This window comes from Dipodomys spectabilis, unplaced genomic scaffold, assembly GCF_019054845.1.
Source record: "Dipodomys spectabilis isolate Male_0828 unplaced genomic scaffold, ASM1905484v1 ptg000069l, whole genome shotgun sequence".
Taxonomy (NCBI): Eukaryota; Metazoa; Chordata; class Mammalia; order Rodentia; family Heteromyidae; genus Dipodomys; species Dipodomys spectabilis.
The window spans coordinates 8,263,571-8,288,003 of record NW_024870746.1 but is presented as its reverse complement, the minus strand read 5'-3'; the positions used below and the strand labels follow the sequence as shown (position 1 = coordinate 8,288,003).

The 24,433-nt window shown below is 41.9% G+C and overlaps 2 protein-coding genes across 2 annotated transcripts; both read right to left on the bottom strand.

The window, feature by feature from the left end:
- Positions 1-4,383: 4,383 nt before the first annotated feature.
- On the bottom strand, positions 4,384-4,692 carry LOC122109140 (late cornified envelope protein 3D-like). The gene has a single exon (XM_042681339.1). It carries the CDS (start codon positions 4,690-4,692, stop codon positions 4,384-4,386), a length of 309 nt encoding a protein of 102 aa, XP_042537273.1.
- Positions 4,693-12,924: 8,232 nt separating this feature from the next.
- On the bottom strand, positions 12,925-13,248 carry LOC122109156 (late cornified envelope protein 3D-like). Its single transcript, XM_042681364.1, has one exon. The coding sequence runs from the start codon at positions 13,246-13,248 to the stop codon at positions 12,925-12,927; it is 324 nt and encodes a 107-aa protein (XP_042537298.1).
- Between the last annotated feature and the right edge of the window lie 11,185 nt (positions 13,249-24,433).

Here is a 24,433-nt window from a genome sequence, read left to right as displayed (position 1 = left end):
GCCACAACCCCTCCCCCCCTCTCCTCAGCTTCCCCTCTGCCAGCACTTGCTACTTAGAAGTCAGAAAAAGGAGCGGATTCAGCCGATATTCTTCTATCTTCATGCCCCAATCCAAACAGCATCTGTTAGCATTCTATTTTCATACTCAGCCAATAAGTCCAGTGAGCTGAATATGGATCATCTAGTCCATTTCCTAAATACTTGCTGAATTTCTTGTGCTTTTCCTTTTCTTCTTCCTGTGGCCTGTTTGGGCCCAGGTCCCCTCTTTCGGCAGGATTTCAGTAACATCTGTGTGCCCCCTGCTTCTACTTTTGTCTCCTCCCCCCTCCACTCTCCCCATGGAAGCAAATTATTAAGTTTTCATACATGTATATTATTAAATACTTGATGTTTTACTCAATAATTCATAGATATTCTTAAAAAGCATCAGATAAAATGCGTTCATCCAGTCTAGGAATTGTCTGACCTCCAAACCTACTCTTCTTTCTCTAATTCATAGTGTTTTTTTGACTTTCTACTTGGCCTCTTTCTTCTTTCACATGGAAATGTTATCCCTTCATACACACACATGCACACGCACACACACATGTGCTTATATGCACATCTACCCTGTGACTTGACTTGATGTGGTCTTGTACACACAATAGCTCCTGTATTTAACAGCCATGTATATTCAGAGGGATGTGGAAGAGGAAAACAAAAATGACTGCGATGTAAGGAAGTATAACATAGAGATGTTTAAGGTGAAGTCGAGAATAGGTATTAGGAATATCTATGAGGTGACATAGATGAATTTCTATTGAGGTGACATAAGTAGAAAATGGACACAAATGTAAGGAAAAAGATATGCACATCTAACAAGAACAGACCTCAGGACCAATGGAATAGAATTGAAAACCCAGAAATGAACCTACAGACCTATAGCCATCTAATCTTTGATAAGGGAGCTAAAAAAATAGAATGGAAGAAAGACAGCCTCTTCAGTAAATGGTGCTGGCAAAATTGGTTAACTACTTGTAGAAAACTAAAGCTAGATCCTTCTATATCACCCTGCACCAGAATCAACTCCAAATGGATCAAAGACCTCGGAGTCAAAGCAGACACTCTGAAAACATTACAGGATGGAATAGGAGAAACCCTAGGTCTCCTTGGCTCAGGCCAAAATTTTCTTAATAGAGACCTGGAAACACAACAAATCAAAGAAAGGTTGGACAAATGGGATTGCATGAAGTTGCAGAGCTTCTGCATGGCAAAGGACATAGCTAGCAAGATCAAAAGAAAGCCCACAGAATGGGAGAAGATCTTCACTAGCCATACAACGGACAAGGGTCTCATATCTAAAATATACTTGGAACTCAAAAAATTAAATCCCCCAACAACAAATCCTCAAAGAAACAACTGCCCAATAAATAAGTGGGCTAATGACTTAAAAAGAAACTTCTCTGAAGAAGAAAGAAGGATGGCCAATAGACACATGAAGAAATGCTCAACCTCCCTAGCCATAAAAGAAATGCAAATCAAAACAACCTTGAGATACCACCTCACCCCAGTTAGAATGGCAAAAATCAAGAACTCTAATAACAACAGATGCTGGAGGGGATGTGGACAGAAGGGAACCTTACTTCATTGTTGGTGGGAGTGTAAACTTGTTCAACCACTTTGGAAAGTAGTATGGAGGTTCCTAAAAAGACTCCACATAGAGCTCCCCTATGACCCAGCAATCCCACTTTTGGGCATTTACCCAAATGTTTACAAACAAGACCACACTAAAGCTACCAGCACAACTATGTTTATTGCAGCATTATTTACCATAGCTAAGATATGGAACCAACCCAGATGCCCCTCAGTAGATGAATGGATCAAGAAAATGTGGTATATCTACACAATGGAATTCTATGCCTCCATTAGAAAGAATGACATTGCCCCATTTGTTAGGAAATGGAAAGACTTGGAAAAAATCATATTAAGTGAAGTAAGCCAAGCCCAAAGAAACATAGGTCCCATGGTTTCCCTTATTTTCAATATCTAGTATATGTATGAGTCAAGCAGAAAAGGTCAGATAAGGTGATGTTAGGAAAATGAACCCTAGGATATTCATTAAAATGTTTTTTTTTTCTTTCATGCATTTGTTTCTAACGCGATTATAAGATTATTTATTTGTTGCTTTGTATGTCCCTCTCCCACAGTATAACCCCTGCTTTCACTGTATTTGATGTCGGTATAATTTGTGGAGGAGAAGGGGAAATACAAGTTGTTTAAATAAGGATACAGGTGGACCCGTTGCAACAATGAGAAGTACAAGTCGTTATGTCGAAAACGAACTTTACAACTTTGGTGGGGGGGCGCGGAGGATTGGGTGGGGGGTGCGGAGGATTGGGTGGGGGGGCGGGGGGAGACTGGGAAGGGATGGGAAGGATAAACAAAGGAGGAGGCTACAATGCTTGATAAGAAATGTACTCATTATCTTGCCATGTAATTGTAACCTCTCTGTCCAGTATTTTCACAATTAAATAAAATAAAATAAAAAAAGATATGCACATCTATCAGGCTATAGAATTGTTTCTAAGTGACACAGGAATAGCACAGCAATTGGCGTGATTTCTGTAGTCAGGGAAAGCTGAGGGATCTCAGTTCAAATATAAATGATGATTGCTTAATGAGTACAGAATTTCTGTTCGGGAAATGAGAAGGTTCTGGAAATCGATATTGGTGAAGGTTGCATAACATAGTGAATGTACTCAGTGCTATTGAACTGTGTACCCGGAATGGTTAAAATGCTTAGGTTATCTACATTTTAATACAATAATGAAAAAGAAATTTCTTTTTATTTATGTGGTACCAAGGAATTGAACCCAAGGCCTCATGCATGCTAAGCAAGTACTTACCATTAAGCCACATTCCTAGCAAAGGAATTTTTTAAAAAGCATAGTAGAGCCTAAGCAGAAGTCAAACCAGCGCAGTGATGTGCAAACTGATAGAATTAAAAGTTTATTAATGCCCTGGGAAGATGGCAATCTCCTGAAATTCCAAATCAATTCTCTTCAGCACGCACAGATACAAAGATCCTTAGACTTTGGAAACTAAAAGTTCCCAAAATGTTTCCCAAGACAGGAGTGATGCTAGATCCTCTGTGCAATACACAGCATGGGGCACCTGGTTCAGATGAGATATTTTGAAGGTATGGCTTCAGCCATGGAATTCACAGTATAGCAGGGCTGGTGCTCAAAGGACACACATTTATTTGTTACCCTAAGAGATGATACATTTTGAAGCCTTTTTTCTCAGCCAGGAACCACAAAGCACGTTGAGTCATCATTTAAAAAATACCCGCCCACACACATGCATGTTCCAGGATGGAAAAATTTGATCACAAAGTAAGGCTCATTTCCATTTATATAAGAGTTTCTGAGGCCTAATGATTGAATTATTTGTAGTCATAGAAATGGCTGGTTTGTGGGGGAGGGGGCATCACTCTACCACACTTACTAGGATTCACAAACCAAATTTGGGATGCATATAAGCCACCAAGAGGACCATGTCCCACCTCTGGGAAGAACTGGAAGATACTGTCTGCTAGAAGCTAAGGGTCCAGTCTTGGAGACTAAGAAGTGCCTCAAGACATTGCTCAGAGAAACACAAAACAAACAACAACGACAACAACAAATTAGGATTCCAAGCATCCACAACCTCTTCAGTTTTAATGATCATGGTTGTGTTCTATAACTTTATTGAAGAAATTGGGATCATAAATCTTTGAGGCCTTTCCTTTCATTCTTTAGTCTCTTAGCATCTCTCTTACTAAGTTTTGGCTCCTTTGACACCCCTCCCCCACCAGTATCTATTTCTTCATGAGGGATCTGGTGACACCTTTTGATATTCTGATCCTATGGTCACTTACTTCCCTTAGGTCTGGGCACTGGTTAGGGTTCCACCTATATCTTATTAAAGAAAAACAAAGTCTTTAATTTTTGTGCAGTCCAAGTCAGTATCTATCTTACTGTCCCAAAACAACATCTTCCTGCAGGCTCTTTTGGAAGAATTAGAACTGTTCTTCTGGGCTAGAGACAGGAATCTGCTTCATATGATAGTGTTGGCTGGAGGAGCAGAGGCAAGGAAACACCCACATAACAAAGTCAAAATATGCCAAATGGTGTTGAGAAAACACTTTATTTTTCATCAGATTGAGCACAGGTGTTGATCACTGGTGAGGCAGACATTGCAAACTCTGCCACCTTGCAGGAGTTCACACATTCTGTGAACTCCTGGTAAACAGGCCGGGAGCCAAGGGAGAACTCCCAAAGCTCTCTTGGGGAGCATTGTAGTGCTAAAAGAGATCAGTGACAGTCCTCAGACTGCTTCCTTTAACATGACTTTTCTCCCAGGTCAGCAGCAGCCCCCAGAGCCCTGGCCACAGCCAGAGCCCCCTGACTGCTGACCACTACCACGCTCACACGAGCTGGAGCTTCCACGCCTGCAGCGGTGGTGGGACCTGCGTCTCCTGTGGTGGCCCAGGCAGCAGCCCCCCTCAGAGGAGCTGGGTCCACTGCATCCCCCAGAACTTGTAGCACAGCAGGAGGAGGCTGCAGGCAGACATCCTGCTGGGCTCTTTGGGGGGCACTTAGGTGAGGGGCACTTGGGCAATGGGCACTTGGGAGGGGCCTGGGCCTGCTGCTGATTCTGTTGGCAGGACATCTTGATATAGGAGTCGGTGAGCCTGAAAAAATGAAGAAAACCAGGTCAATGCAAAAGCCTTAGGCCAGTGTGTCCTCTGAGAAGGGTTCTATTCTATAAAGCCTTTGTTCCTAAGCCTGGCTGCTTCATGAACTGTGATCTTCAGAAAGAAAAACGGAAATGGGTCTCTTCCAGAAGAGAATGCTAATGTTTCTAACCTGGCCTGGAGTTCTCTAACTCTATAAAACCTTGAAGCAAAATCACTCCATCAGAGAATGACTCTTAGAGAGTGCTCGGAGCATGCGTACTTCTCAGGAAAATTGCGAGGGCAATGCTCAGAGCCAGGACTGCACTGTGTCACAGACTCCCATGCATCCCACAGATCTTTTGTCTGTTTCTCTCTCCAGTCCCTCTTACTGATGCATCCAAGGCAAATGCCGCTGCTTCCCTCTTCCTTGCTGAAAGGTTGGTTGATCTCCCCACACGCTCCCAGTTGAGAAGGCGTGCCCTGATGCTGTCCACTTACCTGATGCTGGAGAGGCAGGAGAAGGAAAGAAGGCTACGTCCAAGAAGGCTGTGGATGGAAAGCTCAGGGCAGGAGTCCTTTTATCCTAGGCAGGGTTCATGATACACAGCTTGAACATGCTGTTGCTGACACAGTTAGGGGAGGAGACAAACACCTCCATCCCTGGTCTCCAGCATCTTCGTTGTGCTCACTACAATACTTGGAAAGGGAGAACACTTTTATCACTGCTCTCCAATGTGTGATGGAGACTCGCCATTTCTTCTCTTTCTACTCATTCAGTTCAGGTTCTGAGTCAAAGAGTGAAAAGAGAAGAACTGTGTTGTGCCCCTTGTATTTTTGCTGGTGGCAGTTTGAATATAGAAAGGCTTATGACACATTTCCTGATCTTGAACATTTCAAGTTTAACTGGACTGACAGAGACGTAAACGTACATGTCAGATACTATGTGATTTGTCACATGATGTCGCAGCCTCTGAATACATCCATTTCTCTTGAGGCTCCTAGAGGGAGCGATTGGCTCCTTACTCTGAGGGATGTTGGCTGATCTGAGATCACTGGCCCCTTAGAATGAAGTCTGTTAGGTAATGGATAGGGGATTGGACCCAGGCCCCATTGGAGGTGGGTGGGTTTCTCAAGAGCTAAAATTATGGAAGGATTGTGGATGAACAAAGTTGTTAAATGATCTACAGCAGTTGAAATGGTAATGTTCGGACAATGTGGAAAAAGCCGCTTTATCTGTATTTAGCTTCCTGAGGGATATATGATATTGATTATGAGAAAAATAAAATGGATCCATGAGCATAGGATAGTAAAGGTAGAGTCTTAAGGATGATTTATCCAATATGATGTTGTGGATACTATGTGCACCACAGTTAACTAAACCATTTTCTAAGGTTTATAGAGGATAATTTTTATGAACTCGGAATGATATTCCCATTGGATTTTTATAGTATTTGAGATTCACTTATCATGGAATTCATCTAGCATCATAACTATATCTGCTATTGTTTCTATAAATGTACAATCAGAATTTTAATATTATTTATATTTAAATTGAATGGTGGTCTTTAAATGAAACATTTTTAGGGTAAATTGTCCTTTCCTTCCTTCCTGCCTTTCTTTCTTTTTGATTTTGCAAACCTCCCTCCTTCCTTCCCTTCCTTCTTTTTTTTTTAAAAATTTTTATTTTTATTTTTTTGTGAACATACTGTACAGAGGGGTTACAATTACATGGGCAAGACAATGAGTACATTTCTTATCAAGCATTGCAGCCTCCTCCTTTGTTTACCCTTCACCTTCCTTCTTTTTTATTTTCTTTCTTTTTCTTACTTCTCTTTCTTTCTCCTTTCTTTCATTCTTTTCCTTCATTCCTTCCTTCGTTCCTTCGTTTCTTCCTCTCTCTCTCTCTCTCTCTCTTTCTTTCCATTTTTCCCAAGAAAAGACTGGGACTTGAACACAGTACCTGATGCTTTCACTCATTGGCTAGCACTGAGCCATGCCTCCAACCTCCATTTTTCTATATTTTATAGCTTATGACTTTTTGACAGAAAATGTCTTCCAGCCATATACAGTTTTCCCCACTAAAATATGTGGATTCAATTATGGACTTTGATATAGCCAAGGAAGAATAAATTGAATTTGCTCTTAAGGAATGTGGCTGGGACGGGAGAAGGGAGAGGCCTGGGGTTGGCATTGACCTTGTTCTCTCAGAGAACAAGCTTAGCTCAAGAACCATGCCAGGGTCTCTAGTTTTCTCAAATTATGTAACAACCTTAGCATTATAGGAATCACTCATGTCTCCCATCAGACTAGGTGAAGAAGATGAAGAAAGACAAAGTGTTGAAAAATGCATCACTTTCCACTTACTTTTGCTGGTGACAGAGGACAAGACAGATACACAGGCAGAGAGATAGTTGGATGAAGGTATGTTACCGGGGGAACTGTGGACCTTCTGAAGGGTCTTCATGTCTCCAGTCTGTGACTGGCTGGAGGCACAACCTTCTGTCTTTCCTCATAGGTTCCGTGTTTGCTCCTGAGCCCTATTTCCTCCTAAACGCTACCGCCAGCATTCATTCTTCAAAAATGCTTTCTTCTACTAAGTCACTTCATTTAGCAGAGCTCATTTAAGGATCGTCTATAGTCTCTACCCAAAGAGCACCCAGAAAACCCCTGCAGTAGGACAACGTTGTATTGATTGGTTTGCTCCAGTGATGGAGATAATGTACAGCCTGGAAGCAATAAGAGATGATCAGCACAGGATCCGGGCTTGTGTGAGATAATTTAGGTAAGAGTTCAAGGATATGAAACTTTGTTCTGATTGGGTGCTATCAGAAAGCAAGGACATTTTTTTTATCATTGATGATTTCCAATGATAGTGTGGACCCATGAAGTAAGGCTACGCTGTAATTGGTAAAGAGGTAGCAATCATGTGTATTTGATGGGAAAAGGACATGTCTGGCCATTTTTGTGATTTGGACAATGTTCTTGTATGTGTCAATGCTCAGAGTGGTTTTGTAGTTTATACCGAATATTGGATTCCATGAGATTGTTTATAATCAGTAGAAGAGCATCAGAACCTTAGCTACTAGAGCCAGGCCAGCTTTGTTGCCAGAGCTTTGAGCCATTCCCTTTTTTCCCTCAGAAGCAATTTTGGCTAGGCATCAGGCTCTCAGAGACAGAACAGTTAATAGAGAGTTTCAGTATTTGTGTTCATCTAGCAGATTGAATACATAGAGAAAAATTAATTACACAGGATAATAGTCCTGGAAAGAAACTCTCATGGTCATGAACCTATAAAAAAAAGACATTAGAGGACTAGAAAGGTGGCTCAGTGGTAGAGTGCTTGCCCTGCATGCATGAGGCCCTGGGTTTGATTCCTCAGCACCACATAAGCAGAAAAAGCTGGAAATGGTGCTGTGGCTCAAGTGGTAGAGCACTAACCTTGAGCTGAAGAGCTGAGGGACAGCGCAGGCCCAGAGTGCAGGCCCCACGACTGACCAAAAAATAAAATAAAATAAAATAATAGAGTCTAGACTTGGTTGCAAAAATGAACTTCATTTCTCCATATGTTTGGTTTTCTGAAGCAAGGCTTGTCTTAGAACAGCAGCAAGCATGCAACCATCCCCCTTCAACTCTGGGTTACAACTGTGCATCACGGGCAGCAGCAGGAGGGAGTAATAGTTGAATAAGGAACACAGATCACATATTTGGGCAAGTTTTAAAGGTTCAAAACATGGCTGTGAATGACTTTCAGTAGAAGTCCTTTCCTCTCTTTTATGCCAAACACTAGGGGGGGGCATCTGAAAGATTATCCTCCAGACCCAACTCTGACTTCTTGTTTTGGAAAAACCCAAAGATGGAGCTTATTGAGCTCACTTCCAATGTGATGAAATGTTTATTCCTGTCTCTCACACCCATCCTTTACCTCATGAGATCAGGTGGTGGCTCTGCAGGTGCCACGTAAGAGCATCTATTCAGTGGTGACTGACCATAGCTATAAGACAATGGTCTGTTCACTTCCCCTAGAGCCTCAGGACACGGTCCCATGAATATGATCCTGAAGAACCTTGGCTCTCATAGTCTCAAGACAGGAAGGAAATAGAGACTGGTCTGGCTGGATGAATCTGGGGAAAATTTTATGACTTAGTCATACTAATTGGTACTATAGGAACAGGCAGTGCAGGATCTCAGATTTAGATCCTTGGACTATATTTTTGGGCATCCCTCTCAGTAATGTAGGATGAGTCAACAACACATCATTTGTTCCCTTTTGGTACAGATTCTGAGTTCCTTCTCAATCTGACCCACCCATTCCCTAACAATTGTACTATATGATAACTAGCTAAGATATTCTTAAGGAAGATAAGAAGAGATAGCCAGAAAATGACACCAGAAAAATGTCTTTAATGCCAATTTGAAGGTATATGCCATAAAGTTATTCTATAGATTCTACTTTCTTCTTGAGATTAAACGGAAGCATTTCAAAGATACAAACCTCTCTAGTCTGGAAAAAAAATCTCCAGATGGAGTCAGGTTGGAATAGAATTTTCTTTTGGTATTGGGATGCTGGCTAAAATCCAGATACCGGAGTAATAGACACCACTGATCTTTTTATGTTGATGTACAGCTAGAAGAAGCCACTGGAAGGCCTTACAGAACTGGCTATGAAATGACAGAGCCATGCTTATTTCTTCCAGCTACATATTTGGAAGACTGAACTTCGGTGAGAGTTTTTCAGGTAGGGAAGTCATTCATTGTCCTAGAAATGAGTGATCGGATTTCTCCCTTATCTCATCCAGGGACTGTCTTCTTTCTTATGACAGAATGTAATTGAAGGGATGGTTGATGACAATAACTTGCAGATGTTAGCGATCGGGGAAGGAAGAGGCTTGTGCCAATGCAGGGGGTAGTTTATGAAGTATCTGGAGAGTTTAGATCTGACTGAGAATCCTGTGTCTACAGTTATTCTTTGAAAGGTCCCTTGTGGAAGGCTCAGAAGGACTCATGTAAGCACAGTATAAGATAACCTTTACACGAGCTTGCCAAAGGAGCAAGCAACCAACAGAGGAGGGTATGGTATAATCAAATATGGGGTCATTTCTCTCTTACTCAGTACAAAACAGGAGATAATATTTTCAGAAGGGGAAGAGTGGATGAGTGAAAAGGCCAACCACATACGCCTCCTTCCACCTGCATATCCCTGGGTAGGGTGGGGGAAGGGAAGGTAGGTGCAGGGTATGTGTCCAGGTTTATTTCTAGGTAACTGAAGAGTAGGATGGAAAATAAATGAGCAAAATGGAAAGAACCCAATAATAGTCAACAGAGAAAACTGAGACTTGGCACCATAAAACATGATCGCTGGCAAAACAAAAGAGGATTCTCTTGAGGAGAGCCATTGTAGAAATCAGTCCTACCATGGATTTACCACCCGCGGTAGCTAGGAATCATGTATTTATTGATGCACATGTTTTTTAAAAACAAAAAGATTAGAATTTATGTAGATGAAACAGCCAATTCTATGAAAGATTTCTCCTACTCTTACCATCATTACCAATGTTCAGTGTGAATTCTCAATTCCAGAGGTTGAGAGAAGATCAAGGACGGTAGGGAACACTGTGGCATATCTGTATGATTCACTGGATGAGATGTCTCTGTTTCAGAGTGTTTTTTAGGCCCCTGGTTATTGCTAGAGTAACAGAAGCCAGAGCTCTGATGGAAAACCTGTGATGGTTCAGCTAGAAACATTATCCAGAGCTGTGGCAGCCCCCACAACTAAGCTCAACAAGAAGACTGCAGGTGGACACTGAATCAGGTATCGGGATAGGCATTTGGGGAGACAATTGAGGCAGGCTTAAGACTACCTGAGTTTTACTCCCAGGACAACTTTGGGGAAGATTTGGAATCTAGATGAAGCAGAGATGCAAATTTGGTATGTTGATTTAGAAATTCAGTCTATTCATTTTAGAGCTTGTGGATATGAATCCACAACTTAGGGAAAATTCTCAAGCAGATGGGTGGGGGCGGGGGTGTGGAGAGAGGTAAAGGGTAGAGAGCAAGTACCTGGGCCTTTCAGGGTTCTGACTGCAGTAGTGAGGTGTGGTTAAATCTTGGAGCTCTTTTTCTATTTTAGTTGTTAGTCAAAAAGTCTGTAGCAGGGGTAAGGTATCAAATCTTACTTAGGGTACATCTTCCTGTTGCTTCTGATCCTCTGTCCTCCACTCCTCCAGTGCCCTGGCTTTGTCTCCTAAATTCTTTCAGCTCTGGTTCTCTCTCCACGTAAACGTTAGTCTGACTTCATGGAAGTCAGAGTCAGTTAACTTCGAAGTGTAGGCGGACGAAGGCACCCTACATGTTTTCCAGTGTGTGAAACATAGTGGCGTGGGTGCTCAGTGATAACACTGAGCATTCTCATCCTATCTCCGGGCCTTTGTCATCTTCCTGGACACAGAAAAGGTCACATGACAATAGGGGATTAGGAAGTCCTGGTACTGGCTGTGTCTTTTACTAGGCAAATATCCTGTCCTGTGCTTGGTTGTAGAATTCAGAGTTGAGGATAACACATAGCCTGACCTAGAGTAATTAGTTGCATAATTGGACAGACAAGTGAATAAGGATTGTGCTCGCCAATGATAAATGCCCCAATAGAAGTGACTAACCAAAAAAGTCTAGTTCTTTGGATGTCAGCTGCTTTGTTATTTTCTGTCTTTTGGGCATCCAGAGATGATGAGCTGTTGCTCTTAGGGCTGTTGTATGAGCGTGGGACCCTGGACATTCAAAGTGAAGGGTGCAAAGAAATGGGTGGAAGGGAGGATTCAGGGGAAGTTAAGTCACTGAAAGAACCTTACTGGACTGAAAAGAACCTTGCTGGCATATGAGGAAGAACATTGGATCCATGGGCATGGGAGGAGCGGACCAAAGGAGTGTCTGACTGAAGGGTTAATACAGACAAGGAAAATACAGTTGTATTAACAATAACTAGAGCTAGCAGGTTGCAAAAGCTCAGTATTTCTACCAGATCCCAGGATCTTTAACAACTCTTATGTTTTCATTTCTCTCCCTGGATCTTCAGAGAGTAACTAAGTACCTTTCTTTCTTTGGGTTTTCTTCATCTTTTCCTCCCTCCCTCCCTTCTTCCTTCCTTCTTCCCATTCCTTCCTCTCTCCCCTCTTCTGCCTCTTTCCCTCCCATCCTATCCCTTCTCCTCCCCTTCCCTTCCCTTCTCTTCCCTTCCCTAACCTATTTTCCTGATTTGGACTGGGAATTAAACCCAGGACATCACTTCACATGTATCAGACAAGAACTCTACTACTGAGCTGTACTCTAACCTCTTTTTAATTTAATTTTTTTTGGGGGGGGGTCCGGTCATGGGGCCTGAACTCTGGGCCTGGGCGCTGTCCCTCAGCTCTTCAGCTCAAGGCTAGCGCTCTACCACTTGAGCCACAGCGCCACTTCCACTTTTTTCTTTTGCTTATGTGGTGCTGAGGAATTGAACCCAGGGCCTCAGGCATGCAAGGCAAACACTCTACCACAGAGCCACCTTCCCAGTCCCTGGCTTCTCTTCTGACTAATTTTTTATTTCTTTGCTTCCAGAGTCCCTCTTCCTTAATCAGGAACATAGAAATCACATGGTAAAATAAGCCCCATATCACAGAATTTCCAGATTGTATGTCCTCTCAGGTTTTACAGGAAAGTCTTTCTATCGCAAGTTGTACAATGTCAAATCATCAACCTGTATCCTCCATCCTTCTCTCTGACCTTTTTCAGTGCAAAACTCTCTAACCCTTCCAAGAGGAGAGGGGAAAAAGATCCGTGTGTGTGTGTGTGTGTGTGTGTGTGTGTGTGTGTGTAGATAAGGACCTGTTCTCAGAGCTGGGTTATTCTGGCCATGAGGATGGCTGAAAGTGTCCATATTGGCATCGGATGTAAGGGGTAGGGTGAATGAATGACAAGTGAGTTCCAGTGGTGAGAATACAGAGCTTTATTTTTGATGAGGTCAGGCACAGGGACCTTCAGGACATGTGCAGTCCTCACTTGGAGCAGGGATGGAGAATCACCAGCTCTTGGATGTTAGCCAGTGAGAGGCCTTTGGGAAAGTTTGGAACCCTGGACCAGGGTACCCCAGTGCAGCCTGTGACATCAAAGTAAGGTGCTGGAAAAGGATGGATCAGGATGTGGCTTTTCCTAGGCTCCTGGCATTCTTCTTTCCTCTGAATCTGCTTGTCTCAGCATCAGCAGCAGCCCCCAGAGCCCTGGCCACAGCCAGAGCCCCCCGACTGCTGACCACTGCCACGCTCACACGAGCTGGAGCTTCCACGCCTGCAGCGGTGGTGGGACCTGCGCCTCCTGTGGTGGCCCAGGCAGCAGCCGCCCTCAGAGGAGCTGGGCCCACTGCATCCCCCAGAACTTGTAGCACAGCAGGAGGAGGCTGCAGGCAGACATCCTGCTGGGCTCTTTGGGGGGCACTTGGGCGATGGGCACTTGGGCAATGGGCACTTGGGCAATGGGCACTTGGGAGGGGCCTGGGCCTGCTGCTGGTTCTGTTGGTAGGACATCTTGGTGGGAGTCGGTGAGCCTGAAAAGATGAAGGAAAACAGGTCAATGCAAAAGCCTTAGGCCAGTGTGTCCTCTGAGAAGGGTTCTATTCTGTAAAGTCCTTATTCCTAAGACTGGCTGCTTCCTGAGCTGTGATCTTCAGAAAGAAAAATGGAAACGGAGCAGCAAGACATTTTCTACTTTGCTTCCAAAAGAGAAGGCTAATGTTTCTAACCTAATCCCAGATCCTCTGTCTCTACAAAATCTTGAAGCAAAATTGTTTGGTCAGAGAATGTCTCCTGGAGAGTTTCTTGGACATAGGGCCAAGACTCTGAATGCACAGAACTTCTGATGAGTCCCACAGGTTTTTGTTTTTGTTTTTAACTTTATCTCCCTCCTTTCTTCTTAGATTCCTGACAAAGTCTTCTTCCTGTTATTTCTACTTCCCTTCTCTCTTCCCCACTGAAGTTTGGGCTTTTCTCTCTCTCTCTCTCTCTCTCTCTCTCTCTCTCTCTCTCTCTCTTTCTCTCTCTCTCTCTCTCTCTCTCTCTCTCTCTCTCTCTCTCTCTCTCTCTCTCACACACACACACACACACACACATACATATTCCCAGCTGATGGTTTATCCCTTGCTACGTACTTACTAAGTACAAAAGAGTTTCAGGAGGAGGAGAGAAGGCTGTCCTTGAGGAGGCTGTGGATGAAGATCTCAGAGCCCAAGCCCTTTTTATCCTGTGCACGGTTCATGATGCACAGCCTGAGCATCCTGTTGCTTTCATCACCAGGGGCGGTGACAGCTAGGACATGGTGACGATCATCTACTCATCGTCTTCCTGTGCCCTTACTCTGCTGTCTAACAAGAGGAAACCAGGAAGTTCTGATGCCTTTCAGCCTTCATCTCACTTAGTTCAGCTGAGGGCTCCCATTCAACCCCCTTTCAAGCATTTACTCATCTCACATTTCTTAACCCAGGTTCTGCCCATAGGCCTTGCTAGAAAGAAACCACACATGAATGAATATGACACTTTTCTTGGGTAGCTCTTGATCTGCCAGGCAAGACATGGAGATATTAACATGTGTGTAAATACAGAGACAGATATTATGTACTAAATGCTGTAATACAACTGTGTACAATGTCCACAAGCTTGAGGTCATGTATTTGATATTAGCCTTATTTCACTCTACATGTAACCCAATATATCTTGGCATATGAGGATATAACCAAAGCCTTTCTTCATAACCTCTTGGGATGAGCTTAAGACGTTGTTTAGGTGATGTGGGGCTCCGAAGAAGATTTCATGGCACCCAGGAATCCAGTCATGGAGCTCCTGAGAAGAGGGAGGTAGAGCTGAGTTGATGTTTGATGAGTAGAACAATTTAATACAGACAACAATATATGAAGTTTGTATATATACATATGAAATCTACTTACGTAGCTGTCAGCTTTTCTCATTTGAAGTTACCATTTGTTACCTATATTTTTACAGAAAAATAACTGCCACGAACTCAAGCAAAACATAGTGATGGTATTAGTATGCTAAGCCTTTGTAAACCGTATTTAAATTGTAATATTTTTTATTAATGTATACTATTTTTATTCTAATATAGGTATCTGTTTAGGGCCTATTTATAACTGTGCAGAGCAATAATCTTTTATTTTTCTGAGAAGAGAAAATGCAGGATTATTTATGACACCTTAAATGAAATACTTTTACAGTGAATGTATCTTATTCTTTTGTGAATATCAAAGCCTATATAATTTGGTTACTCGGTCTAGAGAAAGAATCATATATAAAGGGATTAGTTTTTCTCTCTCTCATTTTACTTTTCTGGCTCTCTACTTTGGTTTCAGGAAATGGTAGCTCAGGATGGTAAATGGTAAGACAGGAGGAAGGGTCTTACCCTTTGATTCCTTTCTGACTCAGTGGCCACTTTATTAACATTATTTGTTGTCCTACCAACTAGCTATTGCTCAGATGAGGAACTTCACAAAGATGGATAATGAGAATGTCTTTCTGACACACTGTATGATAAGGCTATAAAACGTGTGTTAGGGAAAATGCTGCCAGCTTTGTTAGTGTTCTAGGCTTGGGGAAGATGCAGGGTAGGAAATGGGCATAGCCTAAGAAGGCAACCACTTTCAGGGAACTCTGGACCTTGTGCAAAGCCTGTCTGGTCTCTGGTATAAGATCTTGATGTGAGAAACCATTTACTGTTTTCTCCAGGCTTAGAATTTGGCCTGAGAGTCTGTTGTACAGTAAGTGTTTATTTCTCTTCAAAGTCACACGTAAAATTATAGCCCCTACTGTGATGATATTAGGATGCTAAGCCTTTGGGCCATGAAAATGGGGCTCTCACAAATGGGAATTAATATCTTTATAAAAGAGACAATAGGACCGGTGCCAGTGGCTCACACCTGTAATCCTAGCTACTCAGGAAGCCAAGATCTGAGGATCAAGGTTCAAAGCCAGCTGTGTCAAGAAAGTCTGTGAGACTCTTATCTTCAATAAACTACTAGAAAACCTGAAGAGGCGCTATGGCTCAGGTGGTAGAGCGCTTACCTTGAGCTGAAGTGCTGAGGGACAGCGCCCAGGCCCAGAGTTCAAGCCCCAAGGCTGACCAAAAAAAAAAAAAAAGAGAGAGACAATAGAGAGCTTTCTAGACCTCAGTGTCATGTGAGGATACAAAAACAATTTTTCAGGAATAGAGCCTCTCACTAGAACTTGACCTCTAGTACCCAGAGCTCAGACTTTTAGCCTCCAGAACTGTGAGAAATAGATTTCCAATGTTAGGAAGCCACTTTATTCTATTATATTAGCCCAAATGAGCTAGGGAAGGATCTAGCTTTCCACTATCACCTATTTCCTCCCTCTTGGAATTTGTTCTCACTTAAGTCATTTAATTCTATAGGTTTTTAGTTCAGAAAATGTCTTGTGATGCCTGGGCTGGACCATGGTTAGTGCTGGGAATATGTTTTGGAACAGAGAGAGCTTACAGGCTAGCAGAGTTCAAACACTTAGAGAAGGGCAATAGATTCCAGGTGGGAGCTCCCAGCTACGTGAATCTTGTCTCAGAAAACCGGAGCTTTAGGATTCGTGGTACAAGTGAGCCTTTCTTTTTCACATTTTGCAATTCTCCAGAAGGAAGGAGCCATTTTAAACCAAATAGGTAAAAAACCTTGGGTTAGTAGGGGAAAACACTTGAAAAATTCATCCTTGTGAACTTTGGGTAAGCGCCAAATGAAAGCACTCAGATGTGATCAGTGGAGAGGTTGCTGTCCCTCCTGAAATACAAGTGATCTATTGGATTTTCCTCTATTCCATCTGTAAATGTCTGACTCTGATGCTTCAACACCTATTGGTTCTAGTCTCTAAGCCTGTCCTTCCCTGAACATGCTAGGATGAGTTGGGCAACATCACAGGGTCACCAGTAGCAGAGGTTGCATCTCATAGTCAATAGGTATTTTGGGATCCAGAGACAAAAGACTGGTCTAGATGGGTGAACCGAGGAGGAGGAGTTCTTGACTTCTTAATTTTCCCTGGTGTTATAGAGATAAGCATGAAGCTTTTCAGGTTAACCTCCCTGGTGACATTTTGCTTGGATCATGTGTTGCAAGACAGTGGTGACTCTTCTTTCTAACCGATCAGAGCTAATTGTCAATTCAAGACTCTTGCCACCAAAACAAGATCTACTTGGTGACACTTAGCTGAGTCATGCTTTGGTAAGAAGGGAGGAAAAAGGTATGAATGCTGCTTTTATTATTGTTGTTGTTGTTGAGATTGAATTACCTATCACAAAATTCCTAAAGACTTTTGCAAGTCTTTAGGAAATTTCCATACCAAATTTAAATTGATAAATTGAATTTTCAAAACAATTTCCATAAGTTTTGTAGATGCTTTTATGAAGAATTAGATTTTTAGGCATCCATGCTTTATTATGCTCAACTTTGTCTTCTTACTTGAAAACATTTGTTCCTACTTTGTCATCTGCTCCATGAGCTCTCCATCAAAAAAAAGTTTATGTTTAAAAGAGAATCACACATCTATTTCAGCTTTTTGATAAATTAGATAAAAGTCTCCAGGATTTGTCTGCCTGAGCTGGTCTCAAGCCTTAACCTTTAGATCTCAGCATTCTGAGTAGCTAGGAATACAGGTATGAGCCACTAGCATCCAGTTTAAGGGCTTTACTCTTGGTAGGCCTGTGATCTATCGCTTGAGCCATATTACCAGCTGTTTTTTGTGTTAACTATTTTCCAGGTGGATTTTATGTTTTGTCTTGCCTGGAGCTAGCCCCAGACCATTATATTTCTATTTACATCTCACATGTGGCTGGGATCACCATAACATGGCTTGTTCATTGAGATAGGGTCTCATTAATATTTTTCTTGGACTAGCCTCAAGCTATGACCCTCCTGATCTCTACCTCCAGAGGAGCTGACCCATTACAAACATGCACCACCATGACTAGACCAAGGCTTATAATTCTGCTATATGCAAGCCTTGTCATCATCACCAAGAAGCTTGAGTATTAATACAAGGCGAGTGAGAGTAAGATTTTCCAATTTGATTGAGCACTGACAGAAATAGCTCACAACCTGTAAAGCACAGGCACTAAGATCCCTCCACCGTATAAATGGAGGTTGGAAGAGCCCTTCTTCCATCACTGCTTCTCCTGCTATGGAGCAAAGATGAATAAACTGGCAAAGTGATGGCAAGCTTCCCCAGTGGGATGGAGTGCCAGGGCTTTCCCCTTACATTCTACATGGGGAGGAGAACAAGCTCTTCCTCCCAACCTCCCTCTCCCAGAAGCGAAACACATTTCAAGGGAAAATGATAGAACTTAAAAGAAACTAAAAGGGGAGAATTAAAAGATAGGAAGATGGAAATTTTTTCTCTCTCTGCTCCATTAATGGACTCTGTGGCTGTGCTAGAACATTGCTAAGAAACCAGGAAAAGAAAATAGAAGGAAATGAGGAGAGAAGCAGGCAGAACCCACTACATGACATGGCAAGAGTTCATGAGTTTCCCTGAGCAAAGTGGACAGTGTGGGAAGCAGCTAGGCCAGAGCTGTACTGCTGTATCCCACCAGGGGTGAGGCTGGCAAGCTGTAGCCTCCCCATTGCACTCGATGGGGCTGAAAGTTTAAGCGGGGGGGGGGGGGGTCGTCAGATTTTCTAGAAGAAGTCAGATTTTCTAGGTTGGATTATTGTGCTACAAGGAGGTCCTATGCAAGACTCCTAGCAGAAATCAGTCATGCCAGGCAGGCTGGCTCATGTCTGTAATCCTAATTACTTGGGAGATTGAAATTAGGAAGATGGTGGTTTGAGATCAGCATGGGGAAAGCTGGGGCAGTGATATGTGCCTATTATTCCAGCTGCAAGGTAGACCATAGATAGGAAGATTGTAGTCTGAGGCAAGCCTTGACCAAAACATGAGATTTTACCTGAAAAAGAATGAAAGCAATAGGGGCATAGTTCAAGTGGTAGAGCTCAAAGGCCAAGAGCTCAAATTCCAGTATCATATAAAAGCAAGAAGGAAATGAAATCAGTCATTGATCTCATCGTAGCTCCTGTAGATACCACCATCCAGTGACACTAGCATTGATATTCAATTATGAGATGATTGCCTTTTCCCCCTTTCCCTCATGTATCCCCCAAATAGTGGAAGAGAAAGGGGAGCACCAGGTATAGTAGCAGATGGGGGGTAAATGACAGAGCTGACTATACGTCTTGGGAAGAGAATTGTGTTGTGTAAGGGCAGAGGGAGGAGTTAAGATTCTTACCCTGAATTATATTCCATTGGACATGATCCTTATATCCCTGCAAATGGCTAGAAAGTTTTGGAATATACTTGAGGTATCATCAGAGGAGAGTTAGTGAGGTATAGCAGAACACAGGGAGTGGGGAGAATTGTGCTTGTATCCTCTGAGTTCAAAGTACTTGATATACTTGTGAGAAGGTTCTTATGAGACTTACGTACAAGTGCCCTTCTTGATTCCTTCTCCCTTTTTACTATCAGTAAGTAATGCAATATCCAGTTTCATAGACTGTATAGTGTTTCCCAAACTTCATTTAGTAAAAATTATTTCCTGGCTTACGAAGGAAGAGGTGACATTGCCCCAGAAAAGAAATGTATTCATTAACAGATTGATGAAACAATAAGCCCTCTGTACGACACCTTCATTATACCAATGAAATTATATTTAAAGAAAAAGTGCATCTGACTATGTTTGTCCATCCTGACTCAGGATTACCTGGGTGTATACTCCTGGAGTCCAGAGAACATACAAAATCCCCTGGCCGGCAGTACCAGTCTCTGGCCAATCAGGCAGGCAGTACCAGTCTCTGGCCAATCAGGCAGGCAGTACCAGCCTCTGGCCAATCAGGCAGGCAGTACCAGTCTCTGGCCAATCAGGCAGGCAGTACCAGCCTCTGGCCAATCAGGAGCTGGCTACCTTCTCTAGTCTCAACTCCTGACATCCTCTCCAACTCTTTAGCTGTTTGTGACACTCATGGGCCTCAGGACCTTTGCCTGGGCCTGCGCCTGGGCAAGAAGACATTTTAAGTAACTGATGATTAACACTCAGCTTGTGTATCTGAATGTCTTGAGAAAGGTGCAGTCATTGTAGTGAGTTCTGGCCCACCGAAAGTCTGATCTGAACCTGGTCATTAAGTCCTATGTCTCTTGTTTATAGACTACAGACAGGATCTGGTAGTAGGGAAGGAAGTGGGGGAAAAAGCAAATTTTTAATGAGAAGGTATCTGGGATGTCTCAAGAAGGTCCAGATACCTATTTCTTAACCTTATGGACCTTTTTTCCCCCCTTCTCTTCTTCCCTTTCTTTTTTGGATAAAATTAATCTATACTAATTGTACAAAGTAATCTGCTTCATTACAACATTTCCATACAGAGACTTTGATTATACACTTCCTCCTTCCCTCTCCACATCTCTAATAATCCCCCTTTGCTTCCTTTTTAAAAACTTTTTCTTTCTTTAATTTTTCTTATTTTCATAAGCAAATTCATACTGCATACTAGACATTGTAATCAACACACAACTCATGATGCAGTAAACACAGCTAATCCTAAACAATTACCACATGGTGCTGGTTGAGCTCACTGTGCTGTGGGGCACACAGACAGACAGATCACTGATTCAGGATGCTGAGAGCTGTACAGAGCACAGGAAGAGTCCTCAGGCTCAGGGAAAAGCTGTTGGGTATCGGCCTTCTGTTGTTTCGTGTGTTTGGATGTTGTCATTCAATATCATTTGGAAGTGGTCAAGATAAGGCCAATGGCTTGTCAGAATTGACACTGGGCATACAGTACGAACAGGGGTGGGGGTAGTGGGATGAATAGCCCCATCCATAGGCCATGGGTTACCATAGACTACAGACATTTGAATTAAAAACTCAACTTGAGGGGCTGGGAAGGTGGCTCAATGGTAGAGTGCTTGCCTTGCATGCATGAGGCCCTGGGTTCAATTCCTCAGTACCACACAAGCAAAAAAAGCCAGAAGTGGTGTTAGGGTCAAGTGATAGAGTGCTAGCCTTGAGCTGAAGTGCTGAGGAACAGAGCCCAGGCCCAGAGTTCAAGCCCCATGACCGTCAAAAAGCCCCAACCAAACAAACAAAAAAAACCCAACCTGAGAAATGATATGTCAATATGTCATTCCCTATGTTTCTGTTTCAGGCTTAGGTCAGAGAAGGACATGATTCATCTAGGCTGGGATAGCCAGAGGGGGAATTTATCTGAAAGGCGAATTATCATTGATAGAAGATTTTTTTTAAATCACTAATAAATGTGGTAGTGATTTTGTGTATACTTGATATAGTGGGTTATAATCAGATGGGTTTTAATCAGTTTGTAGAATTTGAGTTCTTATATACTATATTTTTATTGGCATATAACAGTTGTACACAATAATGGGTTTTTGTTATGACATTTTCATACATGTATGAAAACTGGAGGTGATCATATTCACCCTCAATTGCCCTCTCTGTCCTCCTCCCAACTCCTGTCTCCTCATCCCCTTACTTAGTTCCTGCTATATTTGAATATCTGCTCTAAAACTTTAAATTCTTCCTGTAAAAGAATATGTATGACATTTATCTTTATGAGTTTGACTTACTTAACATGATCCCCAGTTTTCCTGCAAATGACATAATCTTGTTTTTGGCTGAATACTATATATATATATATTGTGTGTGTGTGTGTGTGTGTGTCACACTTTATTGACCCATTCATATGTTGATAGGCACCTAGGCTCATTCTAAAATTTGGCCATTTCTGAACTGTGCTGCTATAAACATAAGTGTGCAGGCAAATCTATTGTATGATGGCTTTGATTCCTTTGAATAGATATCCATGGGGAATATAGCTGGATCACGTAGTAGTTAAGTTTCCTGAGGAAGCTCCATGCTGATTTCCATAGTGGCTTCATTGATTTACATCCCCATCTATAGTATATAAGGCTTTCTTTTTCTCTATATCCTCACTAGCATTTACTGTTTGTTTTCTTGTTTTCTGACTGTGGTAAGGCAGAATTCCATTGTTGTTTTGATGTGCATTTCTTTTATGGCTAACAATATCAAACATTTCTTCATGTAGTTATTAACCATTTGTACTTCTTTGAAAAAATGTGTTCATTTGCCATTTATTGATTGGATTATTTATTCTTTTGTTTTTGTGTTCTTTATACATTCTGACAAATTATTAGCTGTGGATTATTCTTTATTGTAGTAATTGTCCCCTTTGCTGTGCAGAAGCTTTTTAATTTAATGCAATCCCATTTGCCATTTCTTTTACTTTACTCTTATTATAAAGGAGTTCAAACACAGAGCTTTGCATTGCTAGGTAGGCATTCTAAAGCTGAGCAACACCTCTGGCCCCAAATTCTTTGAGCTATTGGAGTTCTATATCTAGAAGCATTTCCCATATGTTTTCTTCTAGTAGCTTCAGAGTTTCACATCTTATGTTAAGATATTTGTTCCATTGTTGAATTGCCTTTCTATACAGTGTGAGAACTAGAAATATAGTTTTCATTTTCTACATATACACATCCAGTTTCCCTAGCTCCATTGGCAGAAGTTATCTGCCCTTCAGTATGTTTTTGATACCTCTATTGAGAATCAGATGGCAGAGTCTAGTGGTTTTCTATTCTATTCCAACAATCTGTGTGCCTGATTTTGTGACAGTAACATGCTGTTTCTGTTATAATATGTCTGTATTATAATTTGAAGGTAGGTATTGTGATTTATTTTCTGTTGATCTATGAACAATGGAGGCCTTTCCATCTCTTGGTGTATTCTACAATTTCTTTAGTTTAGTTTTTTTTTCTTTTGGCCCTAGGGCTTGAATTCTGGGCCTGTGCACTGTTCTTGAGTTCCTTTTCCTCAAGGCTAGGGTTCTAACACTTGAACCACAGCTCTACTTCTGGCTATTTCTGTGATTAATTGGAGATAAAAATCTCATGGAGTTTTCTGCCCAGGCTGGCTTCAAACTGTGATCCTCAGATCTCAGCCTCTTGAATAGCTAGGATTACAGATGTGAGCCACCAGCACCTAGCTTCTTTAGTGTTTTATTGTTTTCACTATAGAGGTCTTTCATCTCTTTGGTGTAGTTTATTCCCATGCAACTTTAAAAATTGTTGTTGAGGATCTTGTGAATGGATTGTCTTCCAAATTTCATTCTCAGTGTGCTCATTATTGGCATATAAAATGATACTACTTATTATACTTTGATTCTGTACTTGCTACTTTGTTAAAAGTGTTATAAGTTCTAAGAGTTTTTTTTGGTACAGTTTTAGGGTCTTTTCACTATAAATAGGGATAAATTGACTTCCTCCTTTCCTATTTATATCCCTTTTATTTCACCTTATTGATCTGGATAAGAAATTAGGGACTATATTGAATGGTGAATAGTTTTGAGACTTTTTTTTTTTTTTTTTGTCGGTCGTGGGGCTTGAACTCTGGGCCTGGGCGCTGTCCCTCAGCTCTTCAGCTCAAGGCGAGCGCTCTGCCACTTGAGCTACAGTGCCACTTCCGGTTTTCTGGTGGTTTATTGGAGATAGGAGTCTCACGGTCTTTCTTGCCCAGGCTGGCTTTGAACCGCGATCCTCAGATCTCAGCCTCCTGAGTAGCTAGGATTACAGGCGTGAGCCACCAGCGCCCGGCTGGTGAATAGTTTTGAATGTGAGCACCCTTGTCACATTCCTGGATTTAGAGAAATTCTCTTTCCCCCTTTAATATGATACTGGCTACAGGTTTGTCATATACAATATTTGTTATGTAGACGCATATTCCTTCTATTCCTAGTTTCTTCAGGACTTTTAACATTAATGAATGTTGAAAGTTTCTTTGTGTTTCTTCTATATCTATTGAAATGACCATTTGATTCTTCACCCCCCTCTCCTCCCCTGCTCCATCCCCTGGGCCCTGGTTCTATTTATGTACTGTATTGCATTTATTGATTTGTGTATATTGAACCATCCTTACATTCCTGGAATGAAATCAACTAGATCATGATGTTTGGTCTTTCTGATGTGTTGTGGAATCTGGTTTGCAAGTAGTATATTGAAGATATTTGTGGCCATATTCATAAAAAATTGATTTGTAGTTGTTGTTGTATTTCATGCTATCAGGGTAATACTGGCTTTGTAGAATGAGTTTGGAAGTATACCTTACCCCTTTAGTTTATGGAATAATTTGTTTTTAGTACTTTATTAATGGTCTGGTAGAATTCAGCAATGATTCCATCTTGGCCTAGGCTTTAGGTTGGGATGTTATGCTTAAAACAAACAATTCAAGTGCTTATCAATTCAAGCCAAATATATTATTTTTGGGGGGGGGGGTCTGGTCGTGGGGCCTGAACTCTGGGCCTGGGCACTGTCCCTCAGCTCTTCAGCTCAAGGCTAGTGCTCTACCACTTGAGTCACAGTGCCACTTCCAGCTTTTTTCTTTTTGTTTATGTGGTACTGAAGAATCAAACCCAAGGCCTCATGCATGAAAGGCAAGCGCTCTACCACTGAGCCACCTTCCCAACCCAAATATATTATTTTCTGAGTGATGGTCCATTTAAGCACCATCTTGTCTCACTGTAAGAGATATGTCATAAACATTACTATATTGGTGCTATTGAATGAAGTGAAATGGATCGAGCTTATGAATGAGTGGACATTCATTCATGCTCATGAAAAAATTGGACAG